The following is an 18,997-nucleotide window of genomic DNA, read 5'->3' as shown; positions in this document are numbered from 1 at the left end:
CTATTTTCTTTACTATTGTGTTGCAATAATGAAAATTATACTAGCTTATACAAAGTGTCTAAAAATTTATGTTAAATAATTACTATACTTGTTTTCACCTAAAACTTCCCAATATGGCGGACTTCAGTATGGGAGGCTTAAAAAACGAAAATCTCTAGACTGGAATCGAGTGTAGTTCAAATCGTTCAATATGATACTCTGTGGTAAATCTAATTGAACTCTGACACTTGGCTGACTGACGTTTACGGTTCCTTTTTCTAAATATTTTCATTATTTTTTGAGTTTTTATTCACAAATTCTACTTGATTTTGTTTTTTATTTAACCTGCAGCCTGCAGTACTAATTATATACTTATAAATAATCTGTTCCCTGATCAAGAACTGAGGAATAGGCTGAAAGATATTGAAAAAATATGTAAAACGCTTAAAAACGTATTAGAAAACATTGACTCGTCCACAAATTCGTGAAAATAAATTAGTCCAGATGTTTATAAAATGGTCTCTAATTATTTTGAGAAGTTTCCTCGTATCAGTAATTTTCAGGTTTGTAATATATATATGATAAAAAATAGATTAAATTATAGATTATAATAATAATAATAAATAATAATATAGATAATATAGATTATAAATATAATAATAAATAATATAGATTATAATAATTTCAGGAAACAGCGCGGGCATTACAGATTGTTGTAAATTAGTTTAAAATATATAGAAGGTTTAAAACAGGTTTAAAAGTTGAGTTAGTAGAGAAGACCTAAATAAGGTAATGTTGGTAATGGGACCAAAGATCAAATAACACTTGAAATATATAATATGTACAATTGTAAGTAGTTTTTATGAATCCGTTTGATATCTATTGCATTGTTTTTATATTTCTTGAAATATATATTTTTTTACTTTACAGGATACACAAACAATAATAAAAAATACAGTTACTCACTAAAAGCACTTAAGGTTTGTAATAGATGTAGTTAGAATATCAAACACCAAATCAAACCAAAAATTATGTTTTATTTTACTGGTATTCCTCACATTTGAAAGGAAAGTCATTTCATAAATAAGCAGGACATCGTATAGTTCACTCTATATTAATAATTCATTTTTATCCTATACTTGTTAGTTGACGCATCACTAAGTATAAAATTTAGTACTGATTCCAAACCTATAGTTGTGGTTGTGACATATTCTGATGTGTTTCTGGCAATTTAAAATAAGTTAATATTTAAACAAACATTTCTGGCTTTCCTGACAGGAGTGTGAACACAAATTTAATAAAGGTATAATGTGCATAATGTTCTGATTATTACAGTTTGCATGGATGACTGTTTTTGTGTGTTGTTATTTTTAATAAAGTATATTTAATGAGTTTTTTCAGTATTTTTTCCCTCAGAGGATTGTGTTCTAATCTTTATATATAAATTTTCATAAATTATATCTACAAAATTTATTAACCTTATAACTTTTTGCTAAAGACTTTGTAGTTGATACAGTTTAACAGTATATAAAAGAACTATTTAAATAAGATGTTTGAAAATATAGCTGTTTTTGCACACATCAATTGAATTTGTGATTAACTGTACTGAAATAAAAACAAATTAAGAGAAATGGGGTGATCTATCAACTATAACATGAAACGCATCATCCTATTTCCAAGTCTTCTATTAATTTCACTTATTAAACAACTATAATTATTCAATAATCTTGATAATTCTAGGAACTCTCAGATATCGTCAAAACATGAAAACAAAAATTCACTTCCTGTAGTTCTTACGTCCCTTTAACTGAAATATAAGAAACAGGGGAGTTAATATTCTGACTGAGAAAGTTTATAAAATACCTTTAAGTAAAATCTCTTCGGATCTGCGGTAAAATACCTTTATTCTTAATAAATAATTTCAATAATCTATGTTTTTATTTATGATTTATGACAACCACCTAATAACCTAACTTTAACGTCAACTTGACAATCCCGAAAAATGTTATGGTTAACCACGGGGGTGTCAGTTGTATGGGAAAACAGGCAACAGTCAAATTTAAACGTGCCAGGACCAACGACAAAGAAAGCAACATCTGCCAGGCATTGGCTTTCTTTGTCACTCACATTGCTTAAATCATGATACCGCGGCCATTTTGTCAACAAAGAAGCTGGCCGGGCTGTCCTGGCAAGTGATTTAAAACAATTTTGCTTTTTACAATATTAAATTACCATTTGGATGTATTTAATGCGATTATTCAATTAACTGGTAAGTCAGAAATTACACACAAATACTTTATTCGTAAATACAACTAAGATGTAAACGTAGTTTTGTATTTTTAGATTTCAACTTTTGCAAAGACCCGCCGATAGAACTTGCCTGGCAGCGTACCTGTTTAACTAAACGTATTATTTCCTGATAATAATATCAAAACACGTAAGTACCTCTATAATTTATGATGACAAATGATTTTGATTATGTTTTATGTTATTTAAATACTTTCTAACCTCAAATAATAGTAAGATCCTTGTTTATATCGCACAGCCCGTTCAAAACTGTATTGTCTTCAAAAAATGTTTACAAAACAAACAATTATTACAAAAACAATGTCCTTTTAATCTGATTTATACCTCAGAAGGATGCCAGTAAAATTTTATTAAATCAACATTATATTATTTGGCCATTAATATCCAAAAAGGAGCATATTGCCTTAACTTAAATTTTCTTTTACTTCTCTTGACAATGTTCTCTATATTCTCTATTTTGAGTTAGTAAACTTTTGAACGGGATGTGCGATATATAAAATACATAATATATCCAAGGGTATGATCTGATAAAAGTATTTTTTGATGCATTTTTTGGTTTTTTATGCACGTTGGCTTGGTTTATGTTTTATTCAGATTATATTTATTTAGTATAACAGTTTTTTTTGCCTTTGGAATGGCATGCATTGAGGCTAGATAGTGTTTCATTAGATCATTAAAGGAATTTAAATTAGCATATATTTTTGTCATATTAGTGTGTTATCATGATACAGGTAGTTGTATCATAGTGCCTTATGCATGTTATTTACCTATTATATACTTATGTAATGTATTATCAGTAATAGATGATAACATACTACTAAAATGTCTTTTTAATAGTATGTTTATCTTTCCAATTCACTAGTTATTTGCAAAATGTATTTTGAACTAATTTAAGTCATTAATTGATCATCTTTATTTTTCAGGTTCGGGATATTCTTTTTCATTGTTAAAAAAATATATATATTTCAATATTATTGTAATATAAATCGCAGCTCTAAAAAATAAATGATATTGTTTACTAATGTGTAATTTATTTACTATGAATTTTCTCTGAAAATAATAAGTCTTTAATAATATCATTGATTTGCTGTGTAAAGTTAATAGACATATTTTTTAATACATTACATTATATTAATGTAATAAAAAATATGTTTATTAACTTTAAACAGTAAGTCAGTGATACTTATAAAAGTTTTTAAAAAATTTCCCCTCTTTTAAGCCCCGCCCCTCCAATTCCCCTCAATTTAGCTAGTACTGCCAGGCGACACCAGGTGACGTCTGTTTCCATTTTTTAACATGAAGTTAGCATTTCTTTAATGTACCTATTCTCTGTGGTTAACCAAAGAGTAAATCAATTTCTGAATTCGCTAACGCCAACTTATTTTTCATTAAAAAAAATTACCAATTTTCGTAACTAGGTCGCCCATATTGAGGAACTTTTAAAAGAATTGTACTATAGCTTTAAAAGCCTTCTTTAATTTAAATGAAACCTTCTTTAATTTAAATGAAACACCCTGTATATTTTACGACGATTTTTTTCACTTCCGTTTACATAAAATATTATATCATGTAAATGAATAGGACAATGCACACTATCCGTTCTGTTTCCCTTCCTTTTCATATCCTTTCCTTCTATATATTTTTTTGGTGGACGGACTGAAGCGTATCGGAAACAGCGTTGTCAAGTTCTTACATTTCTACCAGCTCTGTTAAAATTTTGTTGATATTTATTTATTCTTTCACCTCTTAATTAAATCTATTACCTTTTCAAAAGATACACATTTTTCAAATAAAACTTTCGTAATTATATAAATCGTACAATAAAAAGTATGGAACTGATACGGAACGGAAGCTTACGTATAACGTCAATACAAAAAAATATGGGCGGACGGAATGGAAACGGAAGTTATAGTGAGAATCAACTTTTAAGTTGGTTGCTGCTTGGGTATAAGCCACTAATACTCGATTTTTATAAAATAATTGAATCAAGATCAAGGGAACACAATAGACTGCGAGTAACCACTACAATTGATCAACTGGTATTACGAGTATATTATCGATAATTAACATATCGAATTTAATTTAGTTTTTTATAACTAAATATTCAGTTTTCTACAGGCTAGCCGCAGACCCCATTATATTTATCATACAGTCGTATAATCATGAATTCTACGTTAAAGGAATCTTGTGTCTCCCCCCCTCCATGACTACTACTTGATAGTAATAGTATGCAAAGTTTAAGGTAAACAATTTATGTTATCCTCCTATGTGAATTCCGATATTTTTGCAGCTTCTTTTCGATTCCTTTTATAAACTTAACAAAAGAAAACATGATTGTCAAAAAAATAGTGTCGATGTTTTTAAGTTCTGACACAATACTCTTCTAGATTTACTCTGAACAAAACCAATTGTAGAATAATTGAATCGGTCATTTGAGAAAGGGATCATTTCCAAAATTTTCAAAATCCCGTTTTTATCAGCTTTAGAATCTAACGCTCTAGACGCATGTTCTGTGTGAAAACGAGCCATCTCTTGATATAGTTTCCTAATGATTTTAGGTAGTGTATAATAACAGTCATTATGAAAATGGGACATCTCCCAGAGATGCTTCTTTAATGATTCTTTATAAACTAAGTTTGCTCTAACACACCACTTTACGATTGATATTGACCAATCGGATAGACGCTGATTATAGCATATGATAGACGGAAAACAAATTTGAAGTTAAACATGTCACTCATCAAGACATAGCTGCTTTCTAAACCTGGTGGCCTAAGTATTTAAAAAAAAAGTTCTTTCTTTGCGTAGCATTGGCAAGGAGGTTTCCAAAGAAAATAAGTCGAGTTTTGCAGTTAATCAGTATTATGAGTTTACCTTTGATTGTAAAGAACCCAGCGTTGTAATCGCAAAACCGTACATCGATAACGTGTTGAAGGAACGCTTTCTTCTTGCAAAGACTATGCAGACTGATACTCCACCTCTGGTAATTTCTAAGTGTCAAAACAACCCTGCGTATCAAGGAAAAATACCTATCAATGAGAAAAAAATCAATGACCTGAAAAAACAAATATTCTTCAATATATCTTAGAAAACTTTAAAGCATTTTACGATGGGATCTGTGAGTGGCCTACTACGAATGCAGATGAGCCACCAGACGAAGGATATTAATGTGTTTCCCAAGGATTTTTTTGTTCAGTGTTTGTTGTAGTTTAAATTTTTAAATTATTAACAAAGTAATAATATTTTTGTTAAAATATGTCAGTTTTGTTTGGTTTTTGGGTTTTTTCGTTGGTTCATTTTGAAAACGGGTCATCTCAAAACTAGAAAAGGTAAAAAAACTAAATTTCGAACATCCTGTATGTGTAACCTAAATTTTTTAGGTTAATCTAGTAACTTTTATCCCCTATTATCATAAAATAAATTTAAAACAACATTTTTCTGAAAAATACTTATTTGAGACGTTTTTTGTCTCACCTGTATAATTTGAAAAAGTGGACATGCCACCTTTCCCAGATGAACGATTCAATTAATAAATAACTTAAAGTATTTAGGTATTTCTTAACTAAATCTAGACAGTTCACTTGACAAATTATTCCAATAACTGGGCAGATTTGATTGCGAAAATGACTGATACCTAAATAAATCAAATTTCACCCATTACAAATGACACTTTGCCTGTAACACCGACGAATCTTACAAAAAAAATCAACGATACACAAAGCTGTTCCAATGGAGAGAGTATTTTTAATCAAAATAAATATAATTTATCATCATTATATAATATAAGTATACTTCATTTCTAAATAAACCCTTTGACTTTTCAGCTAGCGTGTTACCTTCCTTTACCGCATATTTATTTTTCCGAACTACGCCGTCAGTTTAAAATTTAAAAACCTCTCACCTCGCTCTGCTCTCTTTGAAAAGAATTTTTCTTGCTTTTTGTATTGGTAAACACCAAAATAGAAAAAAATGAAGGTAAATTTCAACAGGAAGAAAATAAAATAATTCTCGGCTGGCAATACTTTGCGAAAAATGGATATGGCAAAAGTGGAAAGTTAAAAAGACGAAGAAGAAAAGAGAAAACATTTTTTGTTTCATTTTTATTCTTCCGGTTTTCTTTCTCTCCTTTAGTTTTTAGTTCGAGCAAAAGATCTGGATATAATAAAACTAGAAATCAGCTGTCTTTTTTGGATTTCAACAAGAAGAAAACGAAACCAGGAATACAAAGATTATTGAATATCAAACATTAGAGGTTGTTTATTTACTTACTCTTAAGACTCACTAGTCCGAAAAAGTAACAAAATAAACGTTTAGCATTTAACGGTTTATACAGGGTGGCGGACCTCTTTCGCCTCGGTTGATTATACGAAAACGGAAAAATGTAGAAACAAAATATTTTGTGGGTATATGTGGGAAGGTAATGTGCACAATTTAAAATTATTTTGAAATGTACGGGGTTCAGGTATCAATTTGAAAAGCTGACAAACGGCGGTTTCTAAGTGATAAACTTACAATAAGTCCACCGCCACCGTCTCGATTAGAAGTTCTCATGCGAAGGTTCCTGGACGTCTAGATTGGACGTAGCCATAATTTAAAAAACACTTAGTATACTCTATTAAGTATTATTAGTATTAAGGTATTTTTGGAACTGGAATTTTATAGGAAATTCACTGAACTAAACAAATATAGATATATATTTGACTCGCCCTGTATATCTATAAAAATATTTTTGAAATGTGAACTTCATTGAATCATTAAACATATATTTTGTAAAAGGTTTGGAGTGAAAATCTCAAATAGGAATCTTGATACAGAGTTTTTCCGGAATACGGATCCATCTTGTATGTATGCATTTGTATACAGGGTGGCCCATCGAAAACGTTCCGCAAGGCATAACGGCCAGGGTATTTTTTTTTAGAAAATTTAAAAGCACGTCAATTTTGTTTGTGAGGGGGACAACTTTTGCCCCAAAAATGATTGCAAAATCTTCAACCCTCTAAGCGGGGGTGTCATCCCCCAACTTTTTTCAAATGGGAAGGGGGGTCAAGTGGTACCGCAATGAAAAGGGCTTTTTATTCTCTATACTTTCCTGCTTCGTTTTTGAAAATCGGTCGAGTCATTGAGAAAATATGAAGGATTGAAATTTGAAAAGCTTATTTTATCAGAGTAAATGATAAGGATAAATTCCTTCGACCAATTTGCTGTTTTTTCTTATTATTTCTAGATGTTTACGCATTTTTTCACTTGCCACAAGGTTGAACGATCAGGTGCGGCAGTTGCTAGATAGCTGTTCTGTGACTTGGGCGTTGAAGTCCTTCTCAATATCGTTAAACTTTTTAACAATTATGGTGTACTCACTTGCAGAAAAAGTAGAAATAATCGAACTTTATTTTAAAAATAATGAATGTAGCAATCGGGTTCCGCAGATATTCAATGAATGCCATCCTGAAAAACACCTTTATAGCAAAATTGTTCGCGAATTAGTAGCAAAATTTCGCGAAACTGGTTTCGTTATGAATAAAAAGAGTCAGAGGGAAAACCCTGTAGTAAATGAAGCTATGGAGGTATTCGTATTGGGCCAAGTTGCCATGGATAGTTCGCTGAGTACAAGAAAATTAGCCAATGAGACCGGCGTGAATCGTACAAGTGTCCAAAGGATATTAAAAAATACAAGTTACACCCGTACAAAATTCAGTTGGTACAAGAACTCAACGAAGACGATTTTGATCGTCGCTTGCAATTTTGTGAAACTGTGAGTGAACTAGTTGCGAATGATAATAATTTCCTATTTAATGTGTGTTTTTTGGATGAGTGTACTTTCTTTTTGAACGGTGTAGTTAATCGGCATAACTGTCGGTACTGGGCTGAGGGTTTTTTCACGAGGCGCATACACAAAACCCTCAGAAATTGAACGTGTGGGCTGGTATTTTTGGAAATTCTATTTTGAGTCAGTTTAACGATATTGAGAAGAACTTCAACGCACAAGTCACAGAACAGCTATCTAGCAACTGCCGCACCTGATCGTTCAACCTTGTGGCAAGTGGAAAAATGCGTAAACATCTAGAAATAATAAGAAAAAACAGCAAATTGGTCGAAGGAATTTATCCTTATCATTTACTCTGATAAAATAAGCTTTTCAAATTTCAATCCTTCATATTTTCTCAATGACTCGACCGATTTTCAAAAACAAAGCGGAAAAGTATAGAGAATAAAAAGCCCTTTTCATTACGGTACCACTTGACCTCCCTTCCCATTTGAAAAAAGTTGGGGGATAACACCCCCGCTTAGAGGGTTGAAGATTTTGCAATCATTTTTGGGGCAAAAGTTGTCTCCTCACAAACAAAATTGACGTGTTTTTGGATTTTTTGAAAAAAAAATATCCTGGCCGTTATGCCTTGCGAAACGTTTTCGATGGTATTGTGTGTTTACTTAAATACTTAAAACTTTCGACTGTATGTGTGTTTATTTAAATACTAAAGTGAAAGCAACGAATTTAAATGGGTAAACTTTTTAATATATCTTATTAACAATACAATGGAAAAAGTTTTATAAAAATTCGTTCACAGTAAATGAATTCCGAGGTTTGTATCCCATAAGGGCTTAAAGCACTCAACTATAAAGCAGAATGTAATTTACTACTGAGAAGTAGTAAATTACTATGGAGAAGTAAATAAAAGAAAACAATAACGACAAGAACGTCTTTATTTATTTTATACTTTAAATACATTAATATATTACAATGATAAAAACAATGAGATGATCTTAATTACTCTTTCTTATATGCAACTCTCCTGTATCCGGTTCGATGTGGTGACGACTTCCGGGCCGCGGTACTTGTGCGTCAGCGTTTGGGATCCGGCGATGGCCGGCGGCGGTACCGGGTTCGTCCGGCACGGCCTCTGGAGGCTGCGGTACATCTGGAACAAACGAGACGTTTAGTTAATCATAGAAGACACTCATGTGTTACAACTGAAATTAGTATACTGAATAGTGAGGCAACCATTTGAGAAAAATCCAAAATTAATTATCCAAAATGTGTATTATTGGGGGTTTTAGTATATTTTTTACCAGATTCGCATTAATTAATAGAAATATTTAATATATATTTGAGCCATGCTTAGGTTGGTATATATCTTTTAGGGAAACACCAGAACACTTTATCATTGAGTGCGCCGAGACGACGACCATTCGTGCCATGAACTTTGGTACCGCTGATGTCGAGGATGGAGAGCTGGCCTCTGTGGAGCCGTCTCAGATACTGACTTTTGTTAAAGCCCTGAGACTGTATGATGAGTTATAAACTCGTTATAACTCAAGAAAGGGGAACACACAATAGATATGTAAGGTCGCAGTGATTAACTCCCCTCCTAAACATTCTACATTCTACATATATATTTTAAGGGCAAGATTTTATTTACAGGCTATGTTTTTATAATGAATGTGTATGTACCCTCAGTTTTTATATCTAGGGATGAGCTATAATGTAATTAATATATCACACTGTTATGACTTTCAATCTGTTCCATGGCTATTAGCCCAGTCAAATTAGAGAAATTGGTGGAAAAAAATCCCACAGTTTTGAAAATGGTTTTAAATTATTTTTCTATACTTGGGCTGATATGTGTCAAAAGTCCCCGAAGATAGACGAAAGTCCCCGAAGATAGACGAATAAATTTCCTAAAATCGGCTTGTCCAAAATTGTTCAAATTTGGCATGTGTGTTTACCAAATGTAGACCTTTAAAAAGTCTATTTACGAGTTCGCTATAAAATCCACATGGGAGCCAATATCTGGACAGTTCAAATTTTGCATGGGATTTTCTATGCTCCCAACGATGATGCAACACTCGGTATAGGCTTGGTGCATTTCAGTTGATTCCGATCGCAGATCGCAGCGCTGGATACGGCAGAATTAGGAGTGCCGGGTATAAAGTGTTGTTTTGAGGTCCGTGAATTTACTTTTTAATTAAACCAGGTCTTTTTACTCTTCACGAGTTTTATTTCTGTTAACAATTACAAGAACAAAAACTAAAACGAACAACAAACAACAACACAAACAAACTGCCGCCATATTCTTATTACTCTATTTTATGTTACTAGGAACCTTATAAAAACAAACTTACTAACCTATTCTTAGTGCTACCAACCGTAAATACATGGGTTATGTTAATTTACCATTGTCCCAATAGATGGCGTATAAACATAAAGTACGAGGCATGTTTTTTAAGTAAGTACCGTTTTGCGATTCCGCCGCCGCAGCGCTACGGTCGGCGTTCCGCGCATGCGCGCTGGCTACCTCCATCTCTTGTCTATGCACAGACGCCAGTACAGTCTGATTCTTCATTGTATACGTTGTTTATTGAGTGTTTAAGATGCCTCCGACAATCGTGAGCCCCGCCGATTGTGAAGTACGGGCTGTCATACGATTTCTTAGTGCTAAAGGCGTAAAACCGATCGATATTCATCGTGAGATCTGTGAAGTTTACGGACAAAACATTATGAGTGATGGAATGGTAAGGAAATGGGTGAGAGCATTTAAAGATGGCCGCACAAATGTGCATGATGAAGAACGGAGTGGGCGTCCTTCGGTCGTTAATGAAGATTTGGTGCAGAAAGTGGACGAAAAGGTGAAAGAAAACAGACGCTTTACAATTTCATCATTGTGCGACTACTTTCCTCAATGTTCTCGTAGTGTTTTGTATCGCATTGTGACCGAGAACTTGAATTACCGGAAATTGTGTTCACGTTGGGTTCCGAAAATGTTGACGGATTTGCACAAAACCCAACGTTTAGGCAGTGCATTGACTTTCCTTGAGCAGTACCACAATGAAGGTGAAGATTTTTTAGACAAAATTGTTACTAGTGACGAAACATGGGTGGCCTACGTCACACCAGAATCGAAACAACAGTCCATGGAATGGCGACATTCATCATCACCCAAAACAGTGAAGTTTAAGCAAACAATTTCTGCCTGGAAAATCATGTGCACAGTTTTTTCGGACAGAAAAGGAGTATTGCTAGTGGAGTTTCTGCCTCGTAATGAGACAATCAATGCAGCATCTTATTGTGAGACATTGAACAATCTGCGCCGTGCAATCCAAAACAAAAGACGTGGCAAGTTGAGTAAGAGTATTGATTTGCTGCATGACAATGCCCGTCCACATGTGGCTAATCGGACCAAAGATCTCATCAAATCTTTTAAATGGGAAACTCTAGATCATCCTCCATACAGCCCTGATCTGGCGCCCAGTGACTACCATTTATTCCTGCACTTGAAGAAACACCTGGGCGGTCAGCGTCTTCAAGACGATAACGAAGTCAAAACAGTTGTGATACAGTGGTTAACCAGTCAGGCGGCAGAATTTTATGAGGAGGGTATTGAAAAACTGGTGCCACGTTATGACAAGTGCCTCAATATTCACGGAAATTATGTAGAAAAGTAGATTAAGGTACAGGCTTTCATGTAAAAATAAAATTATTGCGATATCTTTGCACGTTTTTTTTAATTCCAAAACGGTACTTAGTTAAAAAACATGCCTCGTATTTCACCGTTGATTGAAGAAATAAGAAGATGCGCAACCTTATGGGTAATTTCGTGATACAAAACCTGTCCGAGATGTAGCTGGCGTTACCGTCAGCCTGTCCGAGAATTCCGAGATTTAGTTTAGCCCTGCCCCGCTGCGCGCTGATAGTCCTTTACAGCGCGGCGAATAAAGAATACTGTATCGTAGTTCTGCTTTCAGTCGACAGAATGGGTGATTACCGGAGACAGTGTTGCCAGAACTACTGATTAATCCGTAGGTTTATGGATTTTGGGTACAGTACGTTAATAATACGGATTTTCTATCATCAAACAATTTAATATAATATTTATGATTAAACAAAGAGCGGCGTCAGAGTTGGCTCGGAAATGAAGATCGTTGTAATTTCATATGTACAATATTATGGTAAATGTCAATAGTTGTAATTTCCAAGCCAATTAAACGACTTTTTTCGATCATACGAATTATTTAGTACCTATAAAAGAATTTTTATTTTTGTTGTTTATTCTATGTTTATCACGAATAACTTTTCAATACACAAACGCGGATTTTTCATCCAAAGATATTTTCGTCAAACGTATTACAGATATTACACATTTTAATATGGCAACACTGTCGCTTTTAGTTCTACACCAAATACGTTTAAAATAAAGTATACGGAGGTTACCGCTTAAATTCCTGTCCCGATATTGAAGGATGGCTATAGAATTTCAATGCATTTCCTACATAAGTCTATCCTTGGTTTGTAGGAGGTTTGACTAAACAAGGATGAACCTATGTCTTGAAACCATTCGACTCGATTTTCTGCCTCCTTCAATACTGGGACGCAAATCCTCTCATTGCTCTGATGGGGAGGCCGTCGAATATTTTATTTAAACGTATTTGTTCTACACCGTCTTCGATTTGCCTTTGCTGGCCGAATTAGAGAAAATCAGTGTTTTATGCGTTGGCCGCAGAACGATTGGTGTCTCCACCGTACAGCACTTGAGACTAGTGAAGTGTCGGTATTTGAGTAACGCGATTTTGGAGCGGTATTTTTTTGTAACGTCGTGTCACGCTCCACAACGAATCAGGAACCTGTTACTGAAGAACGACGATCATAATGACGACAAAATTTTAAATTATTTATAATTTGCAAATAAATTATTTATAATCGCTCTTGAAGTTAGCTCGTAGTCAACAGTAGTAACCGCATAGCGACGTGTTTAGCTCCAGCCGTCGCGATTTTGTCGGTCGCCAACAGTAGTATCTGGAACTGGTATGTCCGTAAGGCCGCGCGATCTCGATCGGGACGTGTTCGCTCCAGCCGTCGCGCTCCTAGAGTTGTAGTTCCCTGTCGCGAACAGAAGTAACTGCTGTAACTGATTATCGACGCTCGACCTCGGCGGCGACGTACTTCATTCCAGCAGTCGCTGGAGCGCTTCTGGGTTCCGTTTTCTTCTGTCGCGATTTGGTCGGTTGCTATTGGCGTTGGTGCTCCCGTCGCTACGTTACTTTCAAAATAGCGATTTTTGGTATGTACTAGGCATGGTATAAAATAGCGCTGTTAGAAAGATGAAACGTAAAAGCAAATCAAATAAAATATAAATAATGATTCTAATTATGTCATTTTCTTATTGTTTAGGTTTTTAAAGCAAACATATTTTAAGAACAAAAGATAGAAAAATGTAATTATCTTACAAATGTGTTTTTTTCTTCTTTAAATTGCAGCGGTTATAACGTCGATCAGAAGAATATAAATCTAAATTATTATTGTAAAAAATAAAAATTCTTCACTCTGGATAGATGGTGAATAAAAAGTATTGAATACCAATAAATGCATGTACATATTTTAAGTCAATTCTATTCGTGCTTAAATAATAAAAACAACGTCAGTTTAGGGTATAGGTCATATTTTTTATTTTATTTAATAGTTTAATTTCTAAAATTGAAACCTAACATATTCTAACTGTCATAAATTCTTCTAGTCATCCTGTATTGTTGAAAAATTTGTCTATGAAATTGTTTATTAATTTACACGGGTACAGAGATTACGGCAAGGTTGGGAGTAGTTGCAGTTTTTAAAAAACGGTGGTGGAAAAGTCAATAAATCTGAGCAAAATCTATTTTGAGGTGGCAGAATGTAGAAATGAGTGGGAGGGGGTTAATCACTGCGACTTTACAGATCTAACGTGTCCTTCTATCTTGAGTTATAACTCATCATACAGTCCCAGGGCTTTGACAAAAGCCAGTATCTGGGACGGTTTTATAGAGGGAAATTCTTCATCTCCAATATCAGTTGTACCTAAGTTCATGCCACGAATGGTTGTAACAGCTGGTACAATTGTAAGAATCTGACAACGCTGGTTGGGAGCAGGTAACTAATGCCAGAAATACTGCATAAGCGAGGAACGCGACACTGTGTAAGTCGGAACCTCGATTACAAAATAGCGGTATTTTGTCGCGGTATTTTTCTGGAACGGTCGCTACTGTAACGCGACTCATGTGGAACCGGTATTCCCATCACTACTAAGGGAGGAGACGTAAGGAAAAATCAAATCAGCCTTGACACGAATTCGTCCATTAGGTTATGTATCTTCCCAGTTCTTTAAATCAACGATAACATTCTATAATACACCCAAAGTTATCAGGCCTCGGGTTTTTAAAATAGTAATTAAAATTTAATAACTTATGTTTCAAAGTTCAAAGCGCTGGATAATTTAATGAATATTCCAAATTCGATATAAATAATCATTTATTTATGAGAATTTATTCTTCTTCTACGTTTAAAATTATGCCCTATTTGATAAAATGTTATGTGGTAAATTTATTTGCTGCTTAGAAAGGTAACACAGTACTTAAATAACAGAGATATCTAAAGCATATTGGTGGTGTAAATTATGTTATCAAATTATCAAAACACATACCGTTTGACTTGGGGCATGTATCTCTTTGGCAACGTGCTTGAAAGCATAACCCTCGCCATCATCTTCTTGATCGTCCTCTTCTCTGCAGCCCGGTGGTTCATATTCGTAAACTTGCATGAAACCATGAAGAGGGCGTCTCTCTGCAAATAAAAGAAATTATTTTAGATATCCTTTAATTAATTTGTAAACAGCAAATTTCAAATTAAATGAAAAAAGTCAGAAGCCATCAAGATTAAAGGAGGAGTAGGGCATGGATGATTTTTTCCCTTCCCAGTCGCCAGAAATTGCCCTCCTATAATACATTCTGCATGTAAACTAAGCAGTATCAGATGGTTAGTTTATTAGGAAAATGACGTTATGTGTAAAGCAAGTGTGTGTTACAAAGTTAAAAAAGTTGTTAACCATTTTTGAAATAATCTCAATAGTGGAGTGCTTTAACTGGCTTTAAGCCTTTATGAGATACAAACCTCGGAATTCATTTACTGTGAACGAATTTTTAAAAAAGGATTGTATTGTTAATAAGATATATTACAAAGTTTACCCATTTAAATTCGTGGCTTTTACTTTAGTATAATATACATAACTACAAGATGGGGGGCTCCATATTCCCCTGAAAAGCTCTGTATCATTTTCACTCCAAACCTTTTATAAAATATGTGTTTAATGGTATTTCACATTTCAAGAATATTTTTATAGATATAGAAGGTGAGTCAAAGATACAGGGTGGTTCGAAATGCATTCCGGAAACTTCGGTAGCATATTCTGCAGATAAAAATAGGTAAAAAAGTTCGTATAAATGTATGCCCAAAAATGCTTAGTTTCGGAGATACAGGATGAAGAAATTTCATTTTTATTTCGATTTTTCCAAATAATTTCTGAAGTAACGTCAATATTTAGATGAAAATTGGTGTCTGGAAGTTTTTTGATATGAGAAATTTGATTTTGATGTCAATATGACTCCTACTAGTAGAGGGCGCCACCTACATGTGGTTTAACCGTTTTGAAGCGCAATAACTTTTTGTCCGTACCTGTATAAAACTACCGAGGGAAAAATATACATCTCTGTGATTTTTTACGTAAAAAATATCTCTTTGTAAAAATCGCTAAGGGCAACCGTTCTCAAGATATTGAGAATGGAAATAATCCAATAATGGAATCAATACATGCCATTATTAACGAAAAATAAACACACTTTGAGTTAGATAGTTATTTCACTGAAATAATAAATTTGGGAATTTTTTTTTTTAAATTAATCATATTTTTTCTGCAAAAAAAAATGATGATAAAACAGTTTTTGTTGAACTTTTGGTACAAAAACATTTCAAATTTATGATCTCAGTCTAATAACTATTTAGTCAACGTGTTTAATTTATGTCAGTGATGACAGGTATTGATAATTTCGATTCCAAATATCTCGAAAACCATTACTCGTAGCGATTTTTACCAAGAGACCTTTTTTACGTAAAATGCGTCGTGAATGTATATTCTTTTACTCATTAGGTTTATACAGGTACGGACGAAAAGTTATTACTCTTCAAACCAGTTAAAAAATATGTAGGTGGTGCCCTCTACTAGTAGGAGTCATATTGATATCAAAATCACATTTCTCTCAAAAAACTCCCAGACACCAATTTTAATCCAAATATTGACGTTACTGCAGAAATTATTTGGAAAAAATCGAAATAAAAATGAAAATTCTACACCCTGTATCTCCGAAACTAAGCATTTTTGGATATACATCTATACGAACATTTATACTTATTTTTTTCTGCAGAATATGCTGCCGAAGTTTCCCGAATACAGTTCGGACCACCCTGTATATCTATATTTGTTTAGTTCAGTGAATTTGCTATAAAATTCCTGTTAATAATAAAATACCTTAATACCATAGAGTATACTAAGTGGTTTTTGAATTATGACCCCGTCCATGAGGACGTCAATCTAGTATCATGTCGTCAATCATGAGTACGTCTAAGAACCTTCGTATGAGAACTTCTAATCGAGACGATCGACTTATTGTAAGTTTATCGCTAAGAAAATGCCGTTTGCCAGCTTTTCAAATTGATAGAGGAAGATCTCTAAGAAGAAGATTAAATGAAGAAAATCTTATGTCAAGAAGGTCTGCTTCGAGACTAGAACTTACCAGATGTGTTGACTAGGCCCCAAAAGCAAAGGCATGGTCTTAATGTAAAAATTACGAGAAAATGTTAATGTCTTTTTCAAAAGCGAATATTTCCAACAAAAATAAAGCTAATGAGATGAATCGAAAAACAAACCATCCAAAAAGGATGTATCTAGATGATAAAATGATTTTTAAATTTCTTGCTGTTTTAACATATTCCACCTTCCCTAGGAGATGCAAGACCTTGTCGTTGGTGGGGAAGCTCCTGGTCAGGTGCTGGGGGGAATCCCCTCTAGCACTTGGCTTGGTCTAAGAAGCATCTCACTCATCGTCTTGTCCCTGACTGTAGTGTCGTGGCCAGGGAATTGCACCAAGACATATAACGATACCGGGCGGGGCTACGGACAGCTCAACCTTGGGGTACCGGGGGCACCCCATTGTATTACCCCTTACTTCTACATGCGGGGCTCTGTAGAAGTGGACCGACTGTCCCTAGCGACTCATAGGAACACTATGAGATCTGATAATAATAGTAATAAAAACATCATCGGTGAAGCTGTGGAGAAACCCTCTAGCGACACTGGGAACAGTAACAATGAAAGTTCCAAGGGGCCAAACCCAAAGAGAACTACAGGAGAGGTGGCTGACACTTGGGTGAGACCATCCTCCGCAAGTGGCATACAAGCTACCACCTCCTCCAAGGGTCGGGAGCCTACCTTCTACCTCTAAACCCAACAGGCGACACAAGCTACCGTTTCGTCTACCCGGCCTGGGTCGTAGCTCCTCGACTGTGAGGGACACGGGTCTCCGTAGGAAGTCCTGGGACTGTATGATGAGTTATAACTCAAGAAAGGGGTACACAATAGATCTCTAAGGTCGCAGAGATTAACCCCCCTCCCACTTATTCTAATTCTAATTCTAACATATTCCACAGGGTGTTTCAAACTTTCACCAAAATATCAACATTTTGTTTTCCCTCGTATAATTAACAGATGGGGAGTTTCATTTTTAATTTAGAAAAAGATACTAAAAAGTCAAATAATTTGGATACACACTACTTAAAATATCATCAAAATCAGTCTATTAAAACAAAATATATTAACCTTTAAAATACATAAGAGTTTTAGGGTTTTTCAAAGTTTTCGTGCCGGTGAATGTATTTCAAAAACTATACATTTTAGTCATATACTTTTCTAATAAAACAAACCTTTATTTTTTTACTAGAATCCAAAAATCAGTTAATATATAGGGTGTTCCATTACAAAAAACATAACTTTGATGTGTAACTTTTTTTGGGGACACCCTGTAGAACTCTACATAATTTTAGAAAATGCATTAAATTGACTTACATAAGTTCACAAAATTTCACGCGCCACCCTGTATAATTCGATTTCAATCAAAATTTCAATTATTAGAATATAAGCAGAATAGGTATAGCTTATGAATTAGATTTATTTATTTCGATTAATTTACCTAGAAAAATAATTTAAAAAATCAAAAAATTAAGAAGGAAATAATTAAGAATTTACTAAAATTACTAAAATAAAAAATTAAAAGCAACGAAAAAAAAATGTGTAAACATTTTAGTATTTTATCTAACCAAACCAAACTAAACACAGTACAGAAGGTTTCATATTAATACATCACAGTAAGTAATTGAATTCCGAGGTAAAAATCTTTGGGCACTCCACTACAACTACTATCATCTACTAGCCATTTTGTTATAAAATATCTTACCATATTGATTCCTAATAATATCTGGATCGGTGGCTTCGATGGTGTTTCCATTTCTGATAGCTTCAGCAGTGATTGTGTGCTCGATTGAGCTATTGGGGGTGCGCACTCCTGTAATGGAGCCGTCCACGATCAGGTCATCCGCGTTGATGACCGCCTCCATGGGGACGTGTTTAGTACTATTAGCATCGGGCCTGGAAAAAATAAATTACATTTGAACAGATATGAAGACTGAACAATGTACAAAAGATTGCTGTATTAATTATTATAAAAAAAATAATATTGAGTTATAATATTATTAAGACAAACTGGCTATTGCATACCTAGCCTATAGTTTATATGGCTAGGTTAGGTGACAACACAAGGAGTGTATATGGTATCTGGCGCCGAATATACTTTTTTATTTTAA

The 18,997-nt window shown here is 34.0% G+C and overlaps 1 protein-coding gene across 2 annotated transcripts in view; it reads right to left on the bottom strand.

The window, feature by feature from the left end:
• Positions 1-8,970: 8,970 nt before the first annotated feature.
• LOC115883136 (neural cell adhesion molecule 2-like) overlaps positions 8,971-18,997 on the bottom strand; it is a 472,691-nt gene continuing 462,664 nt past the window's right edge. For both annotated transcript variants that reach the window (XM_030901447.1, XM_030901448.1), the window contains 3 exons: positions 18,592-18,782; positions 14,733-14,872; positions 8,971-9,203 (listed from right to left, as the gene is read on the bottom strand). In XM_030901447.1, coding sequence (XP_030757307.1) covers positions 9,063-9,203; positions 14,733-14,872; positions 18,592-18,782 — 472 coding nt within the window. In that variant the 3' untranslated portion in view covers positions 8,971-9,062. The remainder of the gene's footprint in view (positions 9,204-14,732; positions 14,873-18,591; positions 18,783-18,997) is intronic.

The sequence above is a fragment of the Sitophilus oryzae genome, unplaced genomic scaffold (genome assembly GCF_002938485.1).
Source record: "Sitophilus oryzae breed Bouriz unplaced genomic scaffold, Soryzae_2.0 scaffold_1816_pilon_pilon, whole genome shotgun sequence".
NCBI lineage: Eukaryota > Metazoa > Arthropoda > Insecta > Coleoptera > Curculionidae > Sitophilus > Sitophilus oryzae.
This window is presented reverse-complemented; position numbering and strand designations above follow the sequence as displayed.